Source organism: Anser brachyrhynchus (genome assembly GCF_964034855.1).
Source record: "Anser brachyrhynchus genome assembly, chromosome: 9".
Taxonomy (NCBI): Eukaryota; Metazoa; Chordata; class Aves; order Anseriformes; family Anatidae; genus Anser; species Anser brachyrhynchus.
In genome coordinates, this window is record NC_137703.1 from 13,623,403 (window position 1) to 13,650,422 (window position 27,020).

The 27,020-nt window shown below is 44.3% G+C and overlaps 1 protein-coding gene across 14 annotated transcripts in view; it reads left to right on the plus strand.

The window, feature by feature from the left end:
- Positions 1–27,020, plus strand: part of LOC308199938 (glypican-5-like) — a 433,019-nt gene that overhangs the window by 50,727 nt on the left and 355,272 nt on the right. For all 14 annotated transcript variants that reach the window (XR_013955102.1, XR_013955103.1, XM_080604873.1 and 11 more), the window contains exon 3: positions 5,620–6,292. Coding sequence is in view for 12 of the 14 variants with exons in the window: in XM_080604873.1 (XP_080460999.1) it covers positions 5,620–6,292 (673 nt within the window). In the remaining 2 variants the exon portion in view is untranslated. The remainder of the gene's footprint in view (positions 1–5,619; positions 6,293–27,020) is intronic.

A 27,020-nucleotide genomic window follows, 5' to 3' on the forward strand; every position in this document is an offset into this window, starting at 1 on the left:
GTCAGGGAGGAAACAGTCAAGTGTTCTTGTAAAGTTATCAGAAATTATAGGCATTTTTTACACATATATTTAAGGTTAAATCTGGCACTTTAAATGTGATGTTGTATACTGGTCATTTTGGAAGCCCTAAGCACAAATTTTGTGGGAGGTAAGGGGGTGGCTGCTTTACATTGCAATTGCTCAACAGAGCATGTGTGCCCTGTCACGACCTGCAGGGGAGGCCAGGCATCCCTCTGTCCTGTGCATCTAGGCCTGTTGGGCAGTTCTAGAGAGCAAAACGTGACTTTAAGTGATTGCCAAAGATGGACATCCTTAAAGTGTCAGTAGCTTTCTGCTCAGGAGGCGTGTGTCTGGGTTTCCCCTCTGGACCTGCCTGCACCTCGTGAGAAAGGCAAGCCTCAAGGCAGGCTAGGATTGCCACGCTTCTTAGGACAGCAGCACCCATGGGCAGTCACGCATTAGCTGCTGGTTTACTGCTGTGTTATTTCACACCTGAACTATTTCCTCGGCAGATGGGATGTCTGGGTGCTGTGTTTCTTAGCACTGTAAGTTTGGTGCTGGTGTTCATGGAGCCAGCTGTGAATTCGTGGTGTTCACTAGGATATGGCTGTCTTGTTGGGCAGGGGAACTTCTGAAAGGCATGAAGCAAGCCAGTGGCTTCCTTAATAACAAGCCTCTATTTGTATTATTAGACTTTTGAAGTATGTAGCATTATGCAATCCTTACTCTTTAAGTAAGCTACTTGATTTCCCTTGGGCCGTGCGGTAGCTTCTCACATGAGTAAATCTGGAAACTTCTTGCATTTCCCAATTAAATTAATCTGTAGGCTGAGCCATGCAGATAAGGGCAAACACTTATGTTCTTCATCTCAGCTGCTCAGTGCCCAGGGTGCTTTAGGAATGAGAACTCACACAGAAGTAGTACAGTTGAGGTGGGAAGGCTCCTTCTTCACTTGATGTCATGTTTCTCGTGCTTTGCACTGGCTATCAGCCCTGGAAGATGCTGCACTGCTGAGTATGAAAAGCCTTACGGGCCTCTTCCTCCTTTACATCTCCAGTGAGATTTTAAGACTCCTGTTTCTCCGGGCAATCTTTTTATGATAAAGGATATTTCCAAGATATTTCCTGGATATTAGAGGAGTCTTAGCTGCTATCAGAGAAAATACATAACACACTGTGGTGGCCTGGGTGTGTGATCTGAGACCGTTTTCTAGAGAGGGAAAATTCCAGTGTGTTGTACACAGTGCAATCTCTACAAAACCATAGTAGCTTGGGTCTCTGCCAGATGAGACGAGATGAGGCTAAACAATTTTTGGTCTGAACCAAAATAGTTGTCCTCACATTCTTGAAAGGAAATTATAGGTAATGACGAAAATGTGGAAGCCTATTCAGCATTGCCTGTAGGATGTTTGAGGCCAAGCCTTGCTCAGCCCTCCTGGCTTTCTCCAAACTAGTGGCTGTCCTGGCTCGCTGGTCTTTTTCTTTTTTTTTCTTTTTTTTTCTTCTTCAACAATTGTATTTCTTTCATAGATCTTGTGTTGGTTGGTGGTCCAATAAATTTAAAAAAAAAAAAGTGTTATGGTATAGCTAACAGCTGTGCCTTTCAGGCATGTTTTTTTCTTTCCCTCAGAAAAAAAAATACAGCAGGCATTTTTAAACTGTGCATTTGAATAGGTCTGTCTGGTAAAGCAAAAAATACCCATGAAATAATGAGGCAGTGCAGGAATACTGCATGCTAACCATCAAAAAGGTCTGCACACATTTTTTCCATGTGGAGTGCATACAGCACAGGAAACAATTCATGGTATGGCAGCATACTTATTTGCATTGTGCTCACTACTTAGAGTGAATGAGAAGAGAAGGAAATGGAATCTCCAAACAGAAAACAAAATGATAGGGTTTATGCTGGTAACTTTTCTATTAGTTTCATAGTGTTCGTCACTTCAACAGTGTAAGAAAATTTTGAGTAAAATTACCAGAAACAATTTTCTGTCAGTGCTTTTAGTCTTTGTATGGCTATGAATATTTCATGCATGACTGTCTTTTACTATTAAAACCTATATTTAAAATTTCATGCTTAGCTTTAAAGTTCGCTCTGACTTGAAATATAGTCTTCATAGTCTTCAGAAAATCAACTTAATTTTCTTAGGAGAAAAAAATAAAAAAAAAGAAAAATAAACTTGTCTTAATTACGGATTCTTCTGAGCAGAGGATTTTCCATTTCTTTTGAGGCTGATTAAATTTTTTAAATGAAAATTGGCTTCTGGTTCAGGCTCATTCCGGTGACCTAACCAGGTCCCTTACTTTTGAGGAGTCAACTGAGTTCCTCGGGTGCTTCACTACAACATGTTCTTTGGAAAGCTGGGCCTCTAAAGATAAACTAAGTCTGCACTAGCTTTTTTTTTTTTGGAATGGCTAAAAATGCGCACAGTAAGGCCTCACTCTGTCAGCTGAATTGGTGAAAGCAGACTGTGTGCCCATCAAGTCCCATTGGTGGCAAGTCCAGTGTTGGAGATGAGCTTATCTTAAACAGAAGGGAATTAGTCCAGCTTCCATTGAAATCACTGGCACAACTCCAGCTATATTCAACAGGAGGAGGGCTGAGGCAGCAGGCACACAAAACCTTTATCCCAGACCTGATCCCAGCTTTTCTTACACATCCAAAGCTCATGCTGAGTATTGTGGTCACTTTAGCAGGATTAAGACTGAGTGGATTGTTTGGGCAGATTTATATTGCTATTCATTGTAAGAAGTACTGATATAGTTCTCAGTGATGTACAGTAATAAATATTCATTTGTGAAAAACAAAAGACACCTGTTGACAAGGTAAACTGTGATGGTTCCAGGCAAATTGTTGAAGCATAATAGCGTCATGTACAATAATTGGTTAAATACCTCTTCTGTTATCTCCAGCCCTCTTCCAGCAGAGCACTTAGGCATGTGTTTGCCATTAAGCACCTGACTGCTTCCACTGAAGTCAAGCTGACTGTTCTGCTCAATGTGGAGCATGTGTTTTGCAAGAATTTTGGAGGACCTCCATTGCTTGGGGTCCGCTGTGTTAGGCCTGTGTGGTGATCTCAGCTCCCTGGGAAGTCGGCTGTGTTCAGGTACAACACCCGTGCTGCTCATCGCTTCGTAGGGGGAACGCCTGCCTAAGGCTCCTGGGGCTTTATGTGGTCAGAGTGGGTTTAATTAGCTCTTTGGCATGCTCCTTGGTGCCAAGAGGTTGTACTGGTCACTAGCGTGGTGTCAGCAGAGATGCATGGCCGCTCGCAGAGCCACGGGGCTGGCAGTGAGGCTGACCCTTAGCTGTGGGCTGTGCATGTGGGTGCCCGCACGGCACCCGTGTCTCAGCACTGACAGAGGTACTAGTGACCACCTCATCGGTACAGCTGGCTCCAAGCAGCATGCTGTAGCACATTTCTTTTATAATTGTGTATCTTTACATATGCAGTCAGGTACTTCTGTGTTTGAGAAATGTCCGTTTCCAAAATTAGACACAAACTTTTCCTTTCCCTTTTTTCCTATCTATCCTACATCAAAAAAAAAAAAGGAAAGAAGAGGGTACATTGTAATCAGTGACAAAAACCTATATTCAAAAAATGTGCAGGAATCTACACTTTTTGCCAGAGGGGGGGAAAAAATGAGACTCCAGCCTGAAAATTGTAACAGGCTATCTTTAATTCATGCCTTTCAATGTAGTTATTACAAAACCATTAGAAACATAAACGTTTCCTTATGTATTGAAGTAACCAATGTTATATATACAGACATTCCAGTTCCCTGACACTAAGTATGCTGTGTTGTATTTGTGTATAATTCAGGCTCCTTAGCAGTGTTTTGAGGAGAGGAGGGGAACTGGAGATAGTGGCAATGTAATGGTCTGCCCTCTACTAACAGTTGGAGAACCAATTAAAAAAAAAAGTATATATAAGTGAAATGACTTAGCAGACCCAAAAAAAAAGAGGTGAGGAAAAGAGCACCCATCATATAAAGATGAGGTGATAAAGTAACAGCCACCTTAGGAAAGGATTAGCAATTTATTCTTTGAACTTGCCACCCACTGAAAACAATGGCAAAAATCCCACCGAATGAAACGCCTCAGGCCCTTGCACAGGACTGATTAGACGTTATTCATAGAATAATGTATATGCCAAATAATGCTGTTATTCGTCAAATATATTATTCGTCTGATCCATCATCCTGCCGTTTCTTTTCTGGCAGAACTCCTGCTGCAGTCAATGGCAGTATTGTCTGCACACAGAGCCTTTAGGATTGCACCCGAGGTTAAACAAAACCCAAGCGTGGCAACTTGGTGCTTTTCCTTGGGTCCTTAAAATCACATGCTGGACAGCGGGTGTAGGTAGCTGGGCTGCTGCTCCTCACCACGCTCAGCCTTCTGTCACCGGTGCTGCTTATTCCCTCCTGTCTTTCATCCACCTGTCGCTGCCCTGATTTGGGGTCTGGCCTGGTGTGCTAACTTAAGCCTTGTTGGCAGTATGACTGATCCTGAGCTGAAAGCAAAGATATTTTGGGTTGGTCTGTGGGCTCCTCTGGGGTGAGTCTTTTTCTCCAGTGTCCTGGGCTTTTGCTGTCAGCTTTGAGAGCTGCAGGACAAGCAAAGAGCTGCTGCTCTGACCTGCGCGAGCGGTTGTTGTCTAAGGTGACTTCTTTTCTACTTTTGGATGTAGAAGCCAAGTGTCTGGCTTGTTGTTCCACGTTGTTTTCATTTGCAAGTTGAAATGTTCTGCATCAAAGTGTGTTTTACTTCACAAAAAGGAGAATTCATCTTGTGCTGGCTTGATAGGAACAGATACCAGCAAATTGCTTAAAGGATTTACACTTCTAGCTATTAAAATACAACTAAGGCAACTATTGACAGCATCGAGCTCAGCCTCTCATTACTTCCTCTGGGAATGTGTAATGGTTGAATTAGCTGCAGGTGGGCTCTCCTGTTGCTTCAGGGGCATGTTAGAAGCATCTCAAGGGTTGCAAGCAACCTTAAAGAAATCAGACATAATGGCCTCAAACAATAGTAAGGCTCGTAGCTTGTAACGTGCTCCACATGCCTGAAAGGTTCTGTGCAAATTCTGCTGTTTGTGGGAGACGCCTTGGGTTTTGCTTCTCTTGAAACCATGTTTTTGTGAGGTGGAAAATACCAGCGGTTGCTTAAGATTGAAAGTTGTCTGCTGAAGCATGCTGGAAAGCAGCTGATACCACAGCGCGCTTAGGGGGGTAAAAAGATTGCAGAAGAGCTGTGATGGTGATCCCAGCCCCAGGAGGCCTCAGGGAGAGGCCAGGGTGCTGTGGCCAAGGAGGGGGCTGTGGCAGCTCAGGTGAGCAAGATGGGTGCGGGCAGCTTGGCGCAGCCCAAGCACGGGCAGCTGTGCCTGCACCTTAACACCGGTGGGCCTGCGCTGTGCCAGCCCCACAAGGTCAGCGCTCGTCCTGGGCTTCTCCTGCAGTGGGGCCCAGGCCACCCGGAGGGTACCAGGCAACCTGGGGGAGGGACTGGCATCAGCTCAGCACATAGGCGAGGTCCTGAAGGAGCTAAAAGGGAGCTAGAAGGTCCTGAAGGAGCTAGAACCTTTTTTGTTTTGTTTTGTTTTTCCCTGTGCAGGTCCAAAAGCAAGGGACCACCTCAGGGCTTGGCTTGTTGACTCGTCCCCAGGAAACGTATAGACTAACGCGGGCATCTGGAGTACTTCGTGCTGTTGCTGATGCATTTTCTAGCCAGGTTCCAGTGCTAAGTGCCACCGAGAAGAGCCAGGGACGCCTACCTGTCCCCCAGAGCCCACCCACCGCTGCCTTCCGCAGCCCACCGCTCTGTGCGTGCGGCCGCCCGCTCGCCGCGAAGTTTCCCCGTTCCCCCGCGCTGCCCGGAGCCGGGCCTCAGCGCCGCCCGCTCGGCCTCTCAGAGCCGCCCCCGGGCCCCGGCACCCCCCGCCCGGCTCCCGGGGCCGCTCCCCCCGTTCGCTCCGTCCCTCCCCGAGCCGGCCGGCGGGCGGGGCGCGGGTCGGGGGGGGCGGGCGGGAGGCGGCCGGAGCGGGAGCCGGGCCCGGGGCAGCGGCAGGGGCCGGGACTCGCGGCCGCCCCCGCCGCCCGCACACGGCCCGGCCCGGCCGCTGGGTGCGAGATGGCCGCCGGCGGGAGCCGCGGGCTGCTGGGGCTGTGGCTGCTGGCGGCGGCGGGGCTGGCGGCGGGCAAGGCGCCCAGCTGCCACGAAGTGCGGACGGCTTTCCAGCTGCGGCAGATCGGGCCCCTCAAGCTGGTCCCCGACGTGCCCACGGCCGGTCAGTGGCGGCGTCTTTGCGGGGGCAAGGAGGGAGGGAGGGAGGGGGCCGGGGGGGCCGGCGCAGGTAGCGCCTGTGGGTCCGTGCCGGGGGCGCCACGCCGGGCTGTGTCCGTCCCCGCGGGGTTTGTCCGTCCCCACCGGGCTGTGTCCGTCCCCACCGCCTCCTTTTCAGACCGCGGCGAGCTTTCGGTAGGGACCTGGAGCAGCGAGGTCCTTCCAGGCAGGACCGCGTTCTTTGAAGGCAAGTTGCCGGGCGAGCCGCTGAGGACCGCTCGCTTTGCCGGCAGGCTGGGGAACGCGCTGTAACTTCTGAATTCGGAAGAGTTCCCTTGCGGGAGCTGCCCCGCAAAGAGAGGCAGAGGGAACATCGCGGAGCGATGAACAGAACTCAGCCTTCGCCTAGCAGGGCAGCGAGCCTGCCCTATTCAGTGCTTGTGGGAGCTGGTGAGCGGCGTGATGCTCCCTTTTGCCTTTGTGTACAGTGGGTGACAGCAGTGAAATGGGAGAGTTGTACGTAATGAAAGGTTTCTTTTGCAATTACCCTCTTGAATTCATCATAAAGGAATGAAGTGCTTCACGATGTCAAAAAATGATTTCAGTCTTATGAATGACCATATATTTATCAGGGTAATGAAGTCACATCCCTGGCTTCCACGTGTTTTAAGAAAATCTTTGCAAGAATTGGAATAAAAAAGCAGACTGTCAGTTTCGTGTACAACAGCCTGTAGCTGCCTCTTGCTACCTCTGTTGCTTGTAGGTGTGTGGTGGGATAACTGTCAGTTTGGGTTATTGCTTTCTTAGCTTTCATAGCAAGGAGTTTCCTTACTTTGTGGCAAGAGGAGGTTTGCGGGAACAGTGTTCTGAAGCTTGAATTATGTTGCTGTGCTCGTGTGCTGATAGAGACATCAGATCACATTTATCTTTGAGAGCTAAACGTGAAAGCTAGTAAAAAAGCGGTAAAACAAGGCTTTTCATCCATTTTGTTACACACTTAACTCTCTTTCCTGAGCTATTCCTGGAAAAAGTTCTTCAAACTTTTATAGAAAGTCTAAAAAATCAATGTAATCAAACTCTAGTACTGTAAATGAAACTTGGAGGAAATCATGCCCTTCCAGAAGGAAGACATAGATGCTGTGATGCTTCACTGTTTTTTTGTGTCATACTGAGCCTTCCAATTGAATAACAAGCTCTCAGAAAATAAATAGCATGAGAGGTGAGAGAGGGTAACACACTTTTAAATTTTAGCTCTCATAAAGGTTTCTTTTGAAGAGGGTGATTGGAGTAGAGCTAAGGAAAAGCAGTGTGTATTGATCTTCCGTGTTTGTTAAGTACACTCAGCTCCACCAGAGCTCGCGTGCTTTAATGATACCTCTTGCCAGGCGGTAATGCCTCCTGCCTTGTGCCCTCTTATAATTAAGCACTGAAGTGTTTTCCAGTGTTTTCATCTGGCAGCTGTTACCAGTGCGTATATCTTAGTATGCCCCACCACACGCACAGTATGACACCGAAGCTTATTTTATTCAAGCCTTTTAACAACACGTGGATGTTGAAGCATCTCCCCTGAAGAGTTCGAGCAGTGCTTGGCTGAGGATGAAGGAGAAGAGGGGAGCGGAGGGCAGCTGGGGGTGCTGCTGCAGAGCAAAGGCCAGACCTGCGTGTGCACTGGGACCCTCCTCAGCTGTCTGCATGTGGGTTTTGGCTTGTTTTCTCTAGAAAATTGAACTTTTGCAGTCCTGTTGTCTGTTTACTAGGTATTTTCAATCACAAAGGTGTTGAAAGCCCTTGGCTAATCTCAAGCCAGTATTTATTGGCTACTAAAACAAATCTTACAGATGTTAAAGTCTTAAGGATTATTAAGTTCTTATATCCTGCGGGAAAATCAGTGTTTGGGTTGGGGAGAGGGTTGCAGGCAGAAGAAGCCCTCAGAGGCTTTCAGGTGGTGATTTTCTGTCTCCTCTTAAGGGTGGCGCCTGTTTCACACTTAATAAAGTTGCTGACTCCAGATCCTGGGGAGAGTTTGTAGGCTACACCCTCCTGTGGTATGAGTGGTGGTTGTGGTGCTGAAGTCGCACATGGCTGGATCTGGGATCCGAGCTTCACGGGGACCGCTAGCTGCCTGCCCTGTTTGCATGTGGTCTGCAGGCAGCCCGCTTGCCGCCCCGTGCTGGTGAGCTTGGAGAGGGACAGCGGCCTCAGCGGGACCTGCCAGCCTCTGCCATAACATATACTAAGAAGATGGAAGGCTCCTGTGGAAAAAGGCTATTGTTCTTAAAGCGTGATGTGAACCTGGCAGCAGCCTCTCTGAAAACCAGCACCTCCTGAAGAGAGCTCTTAGGTAGGCCCAGGATCCTCCTCTTAAAAGTCTCTTCCATAGTTTTGCCAAAAGACATGAAATGTTTTTTCATTCTAGTGAAATCTAGTCCATGAACAAGCACAGGACTAAGGCAAAAGAGTGTTTTGTCATGGGTAGGAAAAGCAGCCCAAACAACATTTTTGAGCAGCAGATCTCCTTGACCTGTCTGTAAGATTTTCTCTTCGGCTAATGGAGTCTGTAGTGCTCTCTGGTAGCCTCCTTTTCTGGAACGAACGCCGACTGTTTCAAGGGTAATTTGCTGCAGATAGCAAACAGCTTGGTCAGGTAGAGGTACTGCTGCCTTGGCTGGGATTCAGAGGGAGGGTTTTTTGTGTCTTCCCCTCAATTGGAAAATGAGGTCATATGTTCCTGGTCTTGTACTTTGATAATCACAGGCTGAGCTGGGATGTTTTTGTGGGAGCTCCTTGGTGAACCTTTTGAGGGGAGAGAATTATATGCTGTCTCAAAGGGAGAAGGGCTGCATTAATCCTGCCAGGGAACTAAGCCTTTGGTTCCAGAGAGTCTAGATACCTCAAATCCGATGCTTACTGCTACGTATGGTATTCCTCCCAGACATGGGGCTGTACTCAGTGATACTCTGTGAGCCCTGGGTTGTATTACAGTGTAACTGCACGTAGGCACAGGCTGTGTTTAAAGTTCTGTTTATTTACGGGCTTTTCCATGGCACTGAGTGCAGTGGTGGCTGGCTGTTGCTGCTTCCAAATTCACGCAAGGAAAACTGAATGAACCCAACTGGAGTCTCTGACTCGTCTGCAGGCAGTGAATTGTAGCTGAACCATCACAAAAGTAGCGCTCATTTCCTTTGCTAATCATGTAACAACAAGAAAATCTTCTTCATCTGTCTAGTCCTGTCTCTTTTGCTTTTTTGACTACTGTATGATCATGAAAAATAAAATCTGTAAACGTATGATAAGTTGTAGAGAGAGAAGATTTGGGTTGACTTCTGGTAAGCAAGAAAGATGTTTGTCACTCATGAAAGAGTTCTAGAAAGTCTTTACCTCCTCCATAATAGTCGTGTTGAGGACTACCTAAAGGACGGTTTGCTTCTTTTGCTGCTCTGCTGCTTTACAAAGAGCAGAGAAGCTGCCCAGCTTGAGCTCAGAGACTCACTTCTGAAGGGCAGATTTTGTCCTATTAAAGGCTTCTTTATTCTCTACTGTCATCCTGCACCTTAAATCAGCAGCAGAGTTCATTATCATGTGCATGTACTGAACGTCTCGTAGCAGAACTGGACGTGCATTAACAATGTATGCATTAAAACTATTTTACTTTCTGAACAGCAACAGGAAAGCCCTAGATTCCTACCAGAAGCTCCTTGCTGCATGTGGTTCTTGCAGCTCCCTTTGTATGTGGAGAAAGGAGCATGAGCTGGATCCATTTTTGAATATATCCAAGAATATCTATTAAACTAACCATTTTATTATGAAATAGGTCATACCACACTTTTTCTTGTTGATTTTTCTCTTTTTTTTTTTTTTACCTCTCAGCTCTTTATGTGTATCATCTTAATGAGAACGCTGTAATTCCCCCAGTAAAGGTGCAGTGCTGAAACACATTTTGCTCACAGCAGCATTCTGTCAAAGTCACTCATAAGTCTGGTGTGTGCCAGATGTGAAATGTACTTGCTTTATTGGCTCTGGAAAGTTGTTGTCCCATCAGGAGGAGTGACTAAAATTCTCTGGTGTGAACTACAATTTCTGCTGGGGTTTACTGTCAACCTGTGTGCTTGGCTGGGCAGTGCTGTGTTCGATTAGCGTGGTTTATCTGGGAGACAGGGGTGCTGATTAGCACAGTCACATTAAAGCTTAGAACGAGAGTAGGGTGGTTAAGATTTTAAGAAAGGGCACAAAATAATTATTTCCATGAGGTTTCCTTTTCTTGTAGAAAATATAACTATATTCTCACAGCTGATAGCTATAACAAGCTAGTGAAATGTCCTTGCTTATAATGGAAAGTTTTTCTTACGTGGCACACCTTTACTTCCTATGACATTTAGTATTTGTGTATTTATGGACATACAGGCTTCACGCTGGCTTAAAGTCACAGGCTGTTGACCCACTAGAGGGAGTGCACTGGTTCAGTGTCAGATGGATTCTGTTCCCATCTTTGTCACTCAGAAATAGCCTAAGATGAGATCAATGGTGCCTCAATTTCCCCCTCTGTTGGCTGTGTCACGGTACATTATTTTGAGGGGTTTAGCTGAAAAGCTGCCAGGAAAGGGAGGCAGACCGCAGCTGGACAAAGGTATCAGTTAGGTACCTTCGTTTTTTCAGGCTGTCTTCCGTGTAATTCTTTCTTTATGCTAGGAGAAATACTAGAATTTATCTTGGTTTCTGATGACTTGAAAGCTGAACCTGAAAGTCATCAATCCTTCCCTCCTCTCTTCCAGAGGAAGTCCCAAGGAGGCAGTAGGCTTCCCTGAGTATCTGAGCAGTCATAGGCTATAGACTGCTCTTGCTGTGACAGCTTTTCTGAGCAGAAAAAGTTACACTTCTGTAGCCTGCAGCTCCTCTGGAGTAAGGATGCTTCCTCCATTAATCTTCTTGGGATTTTATAGCCCTCTTCAGGCTCAGGTTGTCACGAGAAGTGTTAACCTAAAGCTGGCAATGACTGTAGCAAGACTTAAGCCAATGGTAATATCTTTCCTTCTCTCCTCTTCTTTTCCCATGCTTTAAATTTGCTTGACATGGGACCAGCTGCCCACTCTGTAATGCCCTCCTGGGAGCAATCTATACACAAAAAAATCTGTTTAAACTTACTTAGTGCCTCATAAAGATGGAATCACTGTTTTGCTGCCAGATGGAAATCTTGAGTACTCATATCCATGAGCCTCAGAAAAAGTGTGTCCTCGGTGATTCGTGTGAGCATTTGGTCCAGGTGAGCAGAAGACTGGCTTAGTTACTCACATCAAACTTTCCTGTAAACATCTTGAGAAGGAATCCAAAAGTCAGCAGAGAATTGATTCCCCCCCAGCATGCAACCTTGTCATCAAACTGAGCTGAGGGGAAGAGCCAAACACACTTGCAATTCAAGTGGTTTATTCTTTTCCTCAAAAGTCTCTGAGGAAAAGGTTATAGTGATTATTGTTCTATTTATTTTATGGCCACCTCAAGATCCTGGTGATTCTGGTGTTGAACTGGATCTCAAGATGGAGAACAAGCTTAGTCAGAAACAACCTGTCCTTAAAATAGAAGTGACTCTCAAGAGCTGCCTTATCTGCCATTGAAGTTTTCCTTGTGTAAATGTGAAAGTAACCAAGACAATATCGTCCCTGCCCCCCAGTACTGCAGGGCTGGGCAGTAAGTTCTTAAGCAAAGAGCAGTAGTAATGAAAAGGCATCAATGTGATAAGTGGAAACCAAGTTGGCATGATAATAATTGCTGTATAAATCAATAAAATAAATACATCAAAATGAGTAAAAGCTTTTGTAAAGATTTATCATGAAAATGGGCATGAACCTGAAATCTGTAAAAAGCAAGGATATGTGTGAAATGCATCCTGGGCAGGAAAATTGATTTCTCTTTAAAAATGGTTTTGCTTTTAGGTGGTATAAAACTAGAGCTATTGTTCCAAGCATTGTAAAGTCTTTCGAATTGAATCATTCTCCCATGAAAGCATAAACTGACATGATAAAGAGGCATATGTTTAATAATACTTCAAATAGATACTCATCACTTACCAGTTTAGAGTACAACATCTGCTTCTAGGGGAAAACACAAATTTTGATGGATCAGAATCAATTTCCAAACAGCAGCCAAGCCCATGACACAAGATTTATACTCAGTCTCTCAATCTCTGTCACCTTGATTAGGTATCACTACTTAATATGATAGAATCATCCTGATATTTATGAAGAGCTTCTTGTTTCATTCACATTAAGGTAATTTCTAAGCAGCATCAGTGGATGAAATGAGGCACCTAGCTAACATTTAATGATTTAGCATGTTAAAGATGCAAGTCTGTCTCCAACTTCTACAAACCACTTAAGATTTAATTATTTTATTTCTTTTGAGGCAATACATTCTTTGGAAAAATTTAAAATACTTCTGACCAGTATCTTACCCTGTTTGGATCTACAAACGTAACCTGAGCTGCAGGCCATGAGATAGGTCCACAGGGTTACTCAGTGCAGACTTAGGAGGTCGAGGATTTTCTCTCCTTTTAGATGTCCTTCATGACCGTGAGTGGACTTCTGTTGGTCCAGGTGTCTTAAGAGAGCATGTATGAACTGGACTGGGAGAGTCTGGATAGGGAACTGGCCTGCATTTGTAGAATAAGGGTGGTAGGACTGAGTGCTAAACTGCTCTGTTTGGTAGAAAGATAACAGGTGTTCAGCGTACTGTGTTAGGGGTGTATTTTGTCCTTTTCAAGAGCTAAGTATTTCCTGTAGCAATGTTGGTACGTGGATATCTTTGTGTCTGAACTGTATTACCAACACTGGTGCTTGGAAACACTGGTTCTTCCACCCCATGGAAGGACATGAGGACAATTTTTGTATCACCAGGGTAGGGTGTCAAATGAAACTTAGGTGGTTGACAAGACTGCCAATTCCATGTCAAGTCATGTAGTCTAGTGGCATCTGATGGCAACTAGATAGCTTAGAAATGCAGTGTAATAAACTCCACTGCCTTATGGCACTCTTCAGCAGACACTTAGCTGTCTCTGGTGGGTTTACTCCTGAAGTGGGAGGTTTCTGCAGTTCTGTAGTAGGGTAGCACCCTAAGGCTCGCTCTGGATTGAAGGTCGACTCTTTTGTACAAGGTAGTGCATAGGTAAGCCAAGGGTTTGCCCTAGTAATCTTACAGATGAATTTTAGAGAGCGCTTGACTATTTTGGCCTCCCTTGAGGCTCCAAGTCTGTACAGCACCAAATGCCTTTGCAGTATTTAGCAAATGATTTATAGTGGAGTAACAACAACTTTCTCTCATTATGGATAAGCACTATGCATATGCTGTTACGAGAATAAATCCATCTATTTTACTCTTTCCAGTACATCAGTTTTAAAGGATGGTTATTAATGACATTCATAGTGTACTTATACATGCATGATTAATGTATAAAGTTTTTACTTATGAAATTTCAAGGCACTAATTCAAAGAATATAGAAAGCACTTAAAATAATGAAGGAATTTTAAATCTCATGGATGATATCGTTTAGTGTATTTCCTACCTTGTAGGCTCAAAATGCTCAGGAAATACCTTTAATACATATAATATCCTCAGGTTCTGTCTTGCATTTTGATAGCTAAAGCATGGAGTAAAACCCTGAGTGTAACCAGGCAATTGCCCAGGAACTTCACAGCTGTAGAAGACAGCAATTTTTTCCCCCTAGAAGTTGTCTTTAATCAGCCTTTCCCATCTTTTGATCTGCAGTTTATAGCCTGCTTAAGTGATTCTGTGACATATTTTTCCTTTCTGTGTTCTTACTATGTTTCCATTAATACTGATGGTGAACGTATATCTGCATTTGAAATAGGTATGTAGAGATTTTTGGTCTTGCTTGCTAATTACTTGCTTTCTCCATCAGCCGGTGTGTGCAACAGCCTCTCTGGAAGGCCATCCTTCCCCGAGGAGCTTGTCCTGACAGAGCCCCCGTTCTGCTGTGCAGAGCACTGTCAAGTCCTTTAAAAACAAATGAGAGACAAATTTCAGAGAGCCACGTTCTGAATCTGACAATATCAGATAGGTCATGGTAGCTTTGTTTGGTGGCTAGTTAAATTGGATAGTTCGGCACATCCCTAGATGTTAATGGTTAAATGTATTCATTGTTCCAACAAAGGCCCCATTCATGAGGGGACTATTCTCTGCTCGTTATGCATGCATAATTCCCATTAATGCTACTGGGGGTTAAGTGTGTATAGTGTGTGTGTGGGGGGAATGAAACTTATGTTTACACATCCATGTTTGCACTAGAGAAGAGATTTTGTAACTCATGAGAAATTGGCTGTTTCCACAGGTTCCTTCACTTTAAGGAACTTTAAATCTCAGCTTTAAGGAGGGAATGAGAGTGGGAGAAGGTGACATTTGTAGAACTGGCTGCCATGTGTCTGTGTTCTGTCAATAGTTAGAAATATTACTGCAGTGCTGCTACTAGAGAAGCCTTTTGAAAGTAACTCAGTCCTTGGAAATTCAGGGGTCTTATTTGGATATCAAGATAATGACTCAGGATCTCTAACATCAGGTGCAAAGTTTTCCCAACTTTTGACTCATGTTAATCAGGGTGACAAGATTTTGTGATGTATACATAAAATGGGTATTTTCCATAGAAAACCTTCAGATTAAGATTCCTCACTCTTAGGTGCACATCAAAGTCGTGTAAAAACCATAGAGAAGCTAAGCATCGCCTAAGAAAGCCTTTCAAGTTCCAGAAAGTGCTTGAACTACTAAGGGTTTTGAAGTGCTCTAATCTCTGACATGGGTGACGTGCTAGGCTAGCGCTTTTTTGTTTTGTCACAAATCATCCATGCACATAGTGCAAAGGGACCCTGACAAAGTCATTTTACTTCTGAAAAGGGCAGGTTTTTTCATACCATTATGCCTCCCATTCACATCTACATGTTTTCTTCCACTTTGTTCAGGTCTAAGTAGCAGGGCATTTGCATAGTCTTCCTTTTGTTCTCGGTAAATATGGAGTAAAATGAGCAAGATCCGTGCTGTGAAATTAAAGCTCTACTCTTGAGAGATCTTAAGGGCCAAATCCTCACAAAAGGTATGGAAAGGGAGCGCCAAAGGAGCTAGTATCCACAGCAGCTTGCTCTGGGTGCTTTTGCTAGGAAATGTGAATAAAGGGAGGGTAATCTGGTGAAAACTGGGTGTAATTAGGAAAATACACTGTTGAGAGCTGCTGAAAGAATAGAATAATTGAAAATAGTGCTGAAATGGACCTGAAGTGATCTCTGGCCCATTCCTGGTATTTGCAGCCAGGATTAGCTGTGTTTAAAGCAGTGATAGAAGATCACAACTTCCTTAACCTGTGTATTCCAGTGTTTAATTACCTTACTGCTTTGCTTTTTCCTAATGCAAAACCTGACTCTCCTTCGCTAAAATGCAGGCCTTTTGCTTCTTATCTTGTTCTTAACACCTTCTTCCTTGCTATAACATTCACATATATGAAAACTGCTCAGGTTTGTTCTGCTCTGAAACAGCGCTCTTTGCATTTGTGCTGGTGACTGATACAGAATTAAGCTTTTTTTTGGGTCAAGTCTGCCCAACCTAAGTTTAGGGTACACGCAGCAACGTTGATGCATGCAGTCAAATGAGCTTTAAAAACAAATTGACATGAAGTGCATTACTTTAGCCTGGAATGATGTTGATTCAAGACATGGTAACCAATTAAGCATCATAACTTGATTTGGTGCCTGAGCCCAAAGAAAAGTTTCTTCCTAATTTTAGAATATTGTGAAGAAAGAATTGTGTGGCAGACACAATGTGGGGATGTGAAATTCCACGCTCACTGAAGCAAAATAATCCCTTTTCTTGCAAAATGACTAATTCACAGATCTGTAATGTGATGACAGAGGGGAGCATGCAGAGAAAACAGTTTTCAAGTGATCAAAATCAACAGCAGTTGGTTTGGAAGGCTGTTAGTGGAAAAGCGCAGGGCTTTAGCACAGCAGCATGGAGATGCCTGGAGATGGGAGGCTTGTACAAAGGAGGATGCGTCAGGGCTGCAGGGGAGCACCTAGCTTGAAAATCTCGACATTCACCCTGGGTTTTGCTGGAAGTAATTAACTGTATTGCAGATCTGTAGGCAAGAAGATGGATGTCATGCTACTGAAAACAGAGGAAGGTGGCCAAAGTTTTAGATCTCTTGTGAGCAGAAATAGCGTTTCCAGGGTAAGTCTGAGGATCTCTAGTTTTCCAGGTAAAGAGTAGCTCCGGCCCTTAACCCTCTGTTGTTAAGTGTGTCACTGTTATGGTGCGCTCATTCTTGAGCTGTTATATTGTGCCTGAATGTTATACTGTGCCTGAATTAAGACACCTCCACCTCTTCCAGATCAGGGCTTGTGTCCTGCTGTTCCAAAACACGGATGTCAGTCTGAAACATAGTGCATGGCTGAACTCCAAGTTACTTGACCTGGAAGTCTGTCAGAGGATGAAACCTCAAACCTGTCTGTCTTGTGTTTGAGCCTTATTCTTCTTCCATTACAGAAACGCAAGAGGTGGGAACTGGGAGGCCTGAGCCACGTTGTCAGATGGGACAGGGGCTTGGAACTCAGTATTTGGAGAAGATCACCCAGGATCTTGTATAGCTGCCCTGTGTTGGCAATTGAAGTATTCCCTCCTTGCAACACACAAGATGAATGTTTTTCACAAGTATAGAATCTGTAGCAGGTGCTTTGTAAGTTATCTTCATTTGACATGGGTGTTTAAAAGGAGAGGTGTAATGAGCCTGAAGGCAGGAGAACAAAAAGTACATAGAAAATCTCACTTTCCAAAACAGAGTAGAATTCTAAAACAAAGTGAGATGAAAACATTGTTTTGAGAGATTTCTAGTCTAAGAAGACTTGACCTGAGCCTCCTAATCTTAGTTTTGAAGTCTGGAAAAAAAACCGTTACCATTCAGAGTAGCTCAGAGTTGTATCTGGCTAAAGAATTGCCTGTTCAGTTTTGAGCTGCAGTAATCAAATTTACTCTTCGTAATCTGGGTTGCCCTAGATAAGTCAAGCAATACAAACGTTTGCCTTCCCCAAAAAGCAGCTGTGGTTTGGCGGTATCTGTCTGTGATCTACAACCCTCTGGGAGCTCCCCTGTTGCTGCTCGTGTACCTGCCACACTTGGTGTCCTTCTCTGATGGAAGTAAGCCCTGACGGTGATGAAAAGTGTCAATGTCATTTGTTGGCAGGGCTGTTGGCTTACATTTGGGAAGTGCATTCGAGAGTTGCTATCACAGGTGCCAAGACATTAGCTGAGTAGCAGGGATCGAATAGGGCCAGCTCGTGTCAGCTTGGCTGCCGCTGTGTCTCTGATGGCTGCCACCTCAACCCAGCTTCCTTTCTAACCGCCTGCCTCTGGCCTTTCCAAATGGAAATCGAGTGCAAGCGGCGTAGCGCTGCCTGCCACTTTGTATAGCTGCCCTAGAACAGCTCTGCGGCACGGTGCACTGCTCTGCCCATCCTGAAAGATTAGCTCTGAAGCATCAGTAGCACCATTAGTTCCGAATGGAAGAACGCAAGCAAGAAGGGAAACGCAATCAGTTTGGTGTACAGTGAGTGGTGCCTTATTTTAGTGCTGAAAGGGAAGAAACATGATTTCTTAATTTATATAACAGGTGCATAGGATCAAAATCCAAAAGAGGCTCTCAGAGGACACTGAACATGCACATAGCAAAAGGCAGTATCCACTAGGAGTTACTAGCAATCTAAGGGAACAAACAAAAGGTAAGTATCCTCTTTTACATGTGAGAAACATAGCTTGGATTCTAAGGGACTTGCCAAAGGTCAACATATATTTTAGTATTGCCAAGCCTAGCAACTCATCATCAAAGGTGTTCAGCCTGGTTTTCAGCAGTAGTCAGTCTGTGGTCTCAGCTTGAAGGCTTTTGGAGCACATTCCAAAGGATCCTGCCTCAGTTATCTTGGTGCAAGGTGTCCCAGCGAGGTACAAGGCTTATGTGTAATCATAGTGATGGGGTCTGGGAGGGGGTGTTGGGACACATCATGTGCACTGAGCTCAGCCACTTTCCAGGTTCTAGGAAATGTGGTTCATGTAGTCCAGCATGGAACAAGGGATTTGAGCATAAATCCTAGGTTCAGCGTAGACCATCAGAAACAGGCTACTGGTCTTTGGTACATCACATGGGGCTGTCAGCTGGTACTTCTGGGGCATGGTGCGTGATGGCAGTTGCAAGCTGGTGGGTTTTTCTACCCATAAGTACTGTGCAATTGTCCTGCACTTTTCAACATGGTGTAGCATGGATCAACCGTGCCGTTCCACTAGCTGTGTCCTTAGGGGTGTGCGGATATGCAGAGGAATAGCCCAGCACAAGGGTGTGGGGCCAAAGCACCGAGACAGCACATGCAAGTTTTATTTCTTCTGAATGATCACCCTGAATGAGTATTCATCTCTAGCTAAATTCAGTCATGTATGTTGAGCTCTTTTATCTTTTGTCTGCGCTGGGTTGCCTTCCAATGCCTGTGGGTACAATTCATGATAACAAACTCTAGTTTTATATCAGCATCACTGCTCTTGACAGCACAGGAATTACGTGCATAAGGAACTGAAGAAAGGGGACAAAATGCACAGGCTTTGTGATACTGTAGCCTTGCTGTTGCCTGCTTTAATTAATTACCATGTCACGGGAGATGAAGTTGAAGAATTGGTTGTAGTGAGGGGTGTCTAGCTAGTAATCAGCTGCTTAGTTTTGCTTAGTTTTGGTTCAGCTTTGCAAATGATTGCTATTCCTTTTGTGTAAATAGTGTCAAGTTGCTCATTGTGCTTTTCTCCAAGTTTTCAGAGTTTTTCCCCCCTTTTTCCTAAAAGTAAAGAAATAAAATGGAAAGGAGATTGGAATCCTAAATAAATTAGTTCAAATACTAGTAAAACGCTGATAGAAACTGTCCGGTAAATCTCCTTGAAACTGTTAACTTCGGCACTTGACTTCAGAATGAGAAATAGCCAAACTGGTCAAAAGCATTTGGGTTTGGGGCTGTAAAATAAACACTTCAAGGAAGAATGATACATGTTTAAAGGAAAGAGAACATATTGTCTGAGCACTTGGCTTCATGTATGGTTTTCAAGTGAAAATGGCAAAAATGGAAGTATTCAAATCTGCGGGGAGGGCAGGATCAGGGATTTACTCTGATGTCCTTTGTCCCAGTTTCCCCTTCTGAGGCTATTGTCCAAAGATCTTTTAGTCCTTGATTCCTTTAGATTTTTCTTTGCTTTTGTTTCCCCTTCCAGTCTAATGTTCTGACAGATTTTTATGTTGACAGCTGTGGTGAAAAACAATAAGAAATACAACTGAACATGAATGTATCAATACTTTTTAAATGTTCAGGGCTATGCCACCTGATATGGATCCTTACCACAGCAGGTGAAGCAGTTCCTACAAAAAAGGTCATCTGTCATTGGTAAAAAACTGTTGGCGTTAACATCTGAATTATTGTTAGGCTTCAAAGTTGAGATAAATAAGGCAATTCCCACCTTTCATAAAGCTATTTTATTTCATCTCCCTCTAGAACTAGATAGACAGCCTTTTATTGATTTGCATGCAGAAGCTTTCTTTATAGCTGTACAGGGCTAGAAACCTACATTTTTCATTTAAAAACAACTTCAGTTTTGTTGTAAACACTATAATCCACAGAGAGCCACATATCTGTGTGTCAGTTCAGGCTTTCCACCATGTGGTTTCTGTGGCACTCTCCTTGAAGTACTGCAAGTCAGAGTTCTCTGACAGTGAAATGCTTTCCCACTGGAGAGAAAAAATTCAATTGTTTATTGTTGTCTTTAGATGATACAGGGCAGGAAGATTTACTAGACTCCAGTAGAAAATATTCTTTGTGTGTTTATGACTCTTGATGGTGAAAGATTGTGTGGGATTTTCTGCTATGAATGTGATGAAATATAATGAAAGATGAGTGATAGCAAGTTTTTTAATATATGAAAGTTCTTGTAATTTTTCTCTAACCTCTGCATTGCAATTACATATGTTGTCCCAGGAAAGTTAAAAGGAGTTGGCATTAGAGTAAATAATGTATAAATCCCCTTGATACAGACCCACTGACCTCTATCAACCTAGACTGTTTCAAAATGTTCTTTATGTGTCTGTCTGCAGTTGCTTAATTGTCAGTCTGTAGAAGTACAAGATTTGGAGGTGGTAACCCCTGTACTCTGCTTTTCCATGGGCAAGGCAGGTAGTGCTTGCCCTTCTCAGCACCTGACACTTCCCAAGCTGACTCTCATCCCTTACATTAATGCAAATCATCTGTTAAAAACAATTTGGGTGAGGGTGCTGTGGCAGATCAGTGAGTGCTCATGGGAACCACATCAGAGAACCAAATACGAGGCGAGCAACAACGGCAGCAACAGCCTCAATGGCTGTTTGCCTTCAGCCTCCCAGGTGCAGCCAGAGTTTCTAAGGAAAACTGGGGATGAGTGGCATGAGAAGGCCTCTACCTGCAGCAGCTCCTCCTTGTTTTCAGGGAAGTTGTGACCTAGGAGCTGGGCATGTCTCCTGGCTGTACTGCTTCACCGAAACAACCCACAGGTATGCAAGTGGTTGAAGAAATAAAGATGTTCCCAGGCAGATGGGAAGTTGAGTGAAGGCTTTGGGGAAGAGCAGTAGAAGAGGGCCTTGTTTGAGAAGGATGAGAAGTGGGAAGAGGAGGACCTGTTCCAGCTATTCACTGGGTGAGGTTTCTGCGAGTGGAGAGACATCCAGTTTAGTGCATAGACATGTTCTGCTCATCAGGTCCCGGCATGAGGCAGGTTCCATGCGATACAGCCAAGGTGCAAAAGCTAGTGAGTATAGGCATCCAGTAATCTAGGGTGTAGGGCAAGAGATGATTTGGAAACTAGGCCAAAAAAATAGAATACAAGAGCAATGAAAACGGGGCAAACAAGGAAGTGGGGGAAAAAAAACAGACAAAAAGAACTCAGCAGCAAGGCCTAACAACATTGCATTCTGCAGATGCTGCCCCTAAGACCTGCAAATTTTGAAGAGTCCCTGCTTTGGAAGTTGATCAGGGCCAGGGCTTGATGGTCTCCAGCTGTCCTGCAAGCTTTGGCACTTGCTGATGCTGCCAGCTCACTGGAGTCATGACATCTAGTGCTTCTTGCTGTTCCTCTTCCTTTCTCATTCAAGGTTTCCCACCCACCTTGAATTTGCTGGCATAATTCCAGTGCAATCAAAATGGTCCTCCTGTATTATTATTATTTTTATATATAAATATGTTCTAGTGTGTGTGTGTCTAGTAAAGAACTCTTGAGCTTATGCAAGCTCTTTTGACTGGAGTAGGAAGTAGCTACATATGCTAATAGTTACATTAGTAGATCATCTAAGTGGTACTTGATAAAACTGGAGGTGTTTATCTCTTAGGCTTGATTGTTTCAGCTCCAGTAGCACATCTGCTCATGGCTGTTAGTGATGCTTCATTGTAGCTTAGAATAGCAGTAAGAAGGTAAAGTCCACTGATCGTGTTAAACAATATCTCTGTTAATGTACAACAAGGGATCGGAGAAAAGAAATTTTCGTGATTTGTATTTTCCAAGCTGTGCTTGTAGGCTGTCATGCTGCATAAACAGAGAAAGGACAAATGCAGGTTCTGTGGTCAATATTGCTTTGGTATTTCTTCAGCTTTTTGGCTTTAAAACAGTATGTCAAAGGATCCTTTATCTACGTAATCTTATTATTAAAGCTAATTTAGAGGAATAAAATCTCTTCTCCCTGTAACCTACCTGGATGTTACCCCTTGCTCACGGGAGCAGGTTTATAGGGTTAGTTGCTATTTAATGTACTGCACTCATTTGAAGCAGTGTGTAATGCTGTGCTCCCATCAGTCTGTTGCACTGCTTGTTGATTTTTCTGGTAATTCCTGGCACGTGTTACTTGAGGTATAATAACTATGGTATTTAGAAGACTGGTAAATCAAATAGTAGCCATTGTATTATTCACCCATCATGCTTGGTGAGCTTAATATACTTTGAATGACTTTCTAGTGCGAAAATGTTAAAGCTGCAGTGGGATTGAGCTGTGCTTGCTGCTAGGTAAAGTTGGTTTGTGTTTTTGTGGATGAGTGTTTCTCAACAGTGGCCTTGCAGCTGTAGGTAATGATGGCTTTAGTGCTGCTGTGGCACATGAGCTCCATAAAGACAGGACTCACAAACTTCTGGCAGCCTACAGTGGCTGCGTTTCCCCTCCCTGGTGTGGCTGTGCTAGCGTGGGCTTTTCTCATGCAACTGCAGGGGGAGCCCTGGTTGGAATTTGTTTCCTTTTCCATTTGTTTTTGCTTCCTTCCCTAAATCAGTTGCTTCTAATTGCTGAATTTTCCTCTAGCTGAGGCAGCAGCTGCACCAGACAGATGAGTCTCAAGAAGGACAAAGTGTTGGCTCCTGTTCAGCTGGGCTAGACTTAATGCAAGGTACTTCTGGCACCTTCTGTGTTACTGAGGCGAAATAAATCTTGGAGTTTCCGAAGACATTTGTAACAGCGTTAAAACCCTGGGTTTTGGATAAGAGCTTTGTTTGGAAATATTGTTGAAAAGTTTGTGATAATATAAAGGAATAATAACTATTAGAGGGCAGATCTCACTGAACTTGCCTTCTGATAGTGCTTGTTCAGGAGTATTCTGTGCCGTGGAAGCTGTAGGCTCAGCTTGTACAAATCAGCCCATCTGACAAAATTCTGGAGGTACAGTGGTTAGTGCGTGTGAAAGATCTGTTTTTCTCGTTTCAGAGTATAGCTTTTACAGTGTGTGCAGCATTTTAAAGACAGGGCAGGGTATTTGACATCTCTGCTGTGTGTCCAAAGCACTGTTAAGTTACGTGGTGAGCTAACGAAACGAATATATATTTAGCTTTTGAGAGGAGTGCATTTTATTCCTAAATAGCAGGCCTCTCTTTGCCTTTGGGAACTTACAAGTATTCTAATTCAACTACCTTTAATGGCCAAGGTCTGTTTGACTTCATTTGCACCAAAGTTCAGAGTGGAGTCCCCAAACTCTGCTGATTTAAAATAAAAGTAACCAAACAACAAAACACTCTGCAGCTGACTTCAGCAGAACTGGCCTGATTGACACCAGGTAGGGATCAGTAGTTTTATGTGCATTTGGCACCTTAAACATTTTATAACTGTGAGAGAGAGGTAGTGGTTAGATGATGCCTCTGGCATGTATTACTTGCTTTAAGGTTTCAGGAGTTTTGAGTAGGAATCATTGCTTTCTGGAATGGTCCAGTCTAGTATAATTTTTCTTGCTCTGAATGTGACTTTTTTTAATTGCAGCAAAATACTTTATCCTGTTTTTTTTTTTTCAATCATCACTCCAGTTTCCCAGATCCTGCGATGTAGAAACACAGATGAATAGATACTTGTGCTGTAGAACCCCCTCCAAGTGCAAGCTGAGGATGCCATTCGTGCTTTTATTGAGGAAGGGTGGGATTGCTCTGGTTCTATTCCTTTAAGCCAGGGAATTCGATGTGACAAATTGGCCATGTGCTATATTGTATTAGCCCATAAATTGTTTCTGCCATGCCTGTCAGTGCCCTGAATGTGTTCCAGTGAAATAGTTACAGTAAAAATTTGAACAAATATTTGAGTGAAAAGTCTTTTTGTCTGTCTCAAACTGCAGGTGAACAGAAAGGTGTGATTCTTTGTGCCATAATGATTTACCATAATTACTTGGTGAGTCCTCCTTCCGGGAGCTGGGGATGAAGTAATCCCTTGCTTAACCGTGGCAGCTGACCGGTTAAAAAGCAGCTCTGCAGAAAAGGGTCCCAGCAGACAAGAAGTTAACAGGAGGTAGCAGTGTGTCTGTGCGGCCAAGGCAGCCAGCTGCATGCTGGGCTGTTTTACCAAGAGCATGGCTTGCAGCTTGGCGACAGGAATTTCCGTTTCTTGACACTTAAGACTGAATCTGTCCAGCTTTGGGCTCCCAGTACAAGAAGGACGCTGGCGTAGTGGAGCAAGTCTTGTGGAGGGCTCCCATCGTATTGTGGTCAGGGGCTGGAGCACATGTCATAGGAATAGATGCTGGGAGAGCTGGGTGCATTCAGAAGGTTAAGGGAGATCTTACTGCTGTCTTCAACTCTGTATGGGAAGGAAATGGAGAAATTGGAACCAGATCCTTGAAGGCACACAGTGGTAGGATGAGAAGCAATAGATGCAAGTAGAAACGTGGGAAGTTCTGATTAGATGTATTTTTTTTTAATTTATTTTTTACCATGAGGATGGTGGTCAAATATTGGAACAAGTGCCCAAAGAAGTTGTGCCATCAGCTATCCTTGCAGATGCTTGAAACTTGGCTGGATGAAACCCTGATGTAGTTTGACTTGCTTTAAGGGGAGGGCTGAACTAGATGACCTGTGGAGATTCCTTCCAAACTAAACTGTTTTATGGTGGTACAGGAAATAAGGAGCTACTTGGAGAAAGCAGGTATGCTTCCTAAAGAGAAATAGTCAGGATCAGTTGCTGAAATAATGCTGTTGATAAGTCTTTTACCCTCTTATTTATGAATTATGTTTTTTTTGTCTTTTTTTCTGGTGTACAGAATGGCTTTGCTCCTAAACTTGAGGAAGGGGTTTCCCCTTAAGGTTTTCCCCCCATTGGCAATCTGCAGTGCCCATGCAGTAGTGTTCATGCATTATACCCCTTGGTCACCACTGAGTCATATGGTCTTCCTCCCCTCTTTTTTTTTTTTTTTCAGTTGGAGAATATATTTTGCATTAACAAGAGAGATAAGATAAATTCATTTTGCCTTCAGTGTTATTAAAGACTTAGATACAAATAATCAGCTCTAATTTAATCTCAGCACCCAGGCTTTTGTAGTTCTGAAAACTTTTATTAGGTTTCTATAATAGTGTTAAAAGTCATACCCCGAGGCTAATACTGAAGCAAGAGAAACTGCCAAGCTCTGTGCAAGACAGTACTGACCTGATAGTCTTGCAAGGGACTTGGGCTTGCTCTTTGCTAGTCTTTTAATGGTCTGTGTCCTGCATCAGTCTCCTCAACAGTCAGGGGTTTGGTGTTGCTGTTCATAGTTGAGTGCTCTCTGCATCACTTTGGTTCTGGCCCAACAAAAACTAATCTTCAGGCTCCTGGAGTGTTCATCCAAGGAGATAATTGGGTGGGGAATCTGAGGAGTGTGGTTTCAGCTGAGATGTCTGCACTCCTGGAGTTTTCTGGAGATTTCGATCCTTGTGATGCCTTGTTGCAAAGAGGAGTGCTAGGTGCAGACATGACAGCTGTGCTTCAAATACTTTAGGTGCAGGTCTGAGCCTTGCAAGGGGCTTTCAAACAAAACCTGGGAGGACTGGTGCAAGGGGAAATGTTCTGAACAACAGGTTGGCATTGCAGAGGCCGAATAACACAACCCTTCTTTTCTTACCCCTGTGCTGTAAAACTGGCTTAGTCACTCAGGAGTCTGCACTGCCATTTCGCACATGCTCCGAGCTGCCAGCTCAGAAAAGTGGTCCTTTTCCGACCCCTGCTTCCTTGTGACAGAACAAACATATGCTCATGGGGTGAGCGACATCAGGGAATTGCTCCAAGTTAAAATTAGCCTGGCCAAGAAGCTAATTTCAACCTGGGCCAGCTTCTCTGGCACAGGAGAGCGTGCCCAGCCGGTGACGAGCACGCAGGCCTCCCGCTGCTGCTTTCAGCTGTCTGCCAGCCTCTGCTGGCGTGAGTTGGTCCCGTCCTTCTGGGACCTCAGGGTAACGCGGGTGGTCGTTGCTCCTATTTCTAAACTGGCATCAGAAACTGAAACAAATCCGCCTCCAAAATGGTATCTTGAGTCAGCATTGTCTTCCATAACAATTTATTTTGTGAACTGCAGTCAGAATCTAGATTCATTGAAATATTTCACCTTGGCTTTGACATTTTTGATGTGAATTAGCTGCACTTTCCAAAGAGTTGTTACACACTGGAAGCAATGTTTTTGGGTCAAATATGATGTTTCAAGCAGGTCGGTGTTTTGACTTTTTTGGCATGTGAGATTTATTGATTTGTTGGTCTGGAGCTGGCTCTGAACAGTGCTTGTTTGGATGCTTTTCTATGGCTTTTTCAGTATGTCTGGTGTACCCTGCTACTTATTTCTTCATCATTGTCAGCTGTATGCGCCATCTTACTGTGCATTAACCTGCACAGCCAGATGGTGACGATTAACGCAGTGTAATTGCTCATTAATGTTCATGTCCTGTGGCTCGGTTCTCTGGTGTCCTGAGTGAAATTTGACAGAGGAAAGCATCATTTTGGAGAGTCGGGGCTGTTCGCGTCCAATTGACTTAAAGCCAGGGGTCCCCTGGGGAGCGGTGGGCCGGGGCCTAGCAGGTGCTCAGGTGGCCGCTGGCCCCATCGGAGGGGAGCTCTGTGGATGGAGAGGCAGGGCCTCTGGCCTCCGGGAGAGGGCAATTCCTGCCCCGCAGCCGTGAAGGGACAGCAGAGGGGCCGGTGGAGGTGCAGGCTGCTGTGGCTGAGGCTTGCCAGGCCCCACGGCCCCTGACCTGCCTGCCGCCATTTTCAGTGTGAGGTGAGGGGAAGGGAGCACCTGAGTGACACTGTCATGACATCTCTTGTTGGGGAGTTCTTACATTGGTTTACTGAGAAATATGTTGAAAATAGCTTCTTTTCAATATGTTGTGGCTATTTTGGCTCTTTTTTTTTTATTTTCCCACACCTCTGTTTTTAGATTTTCTC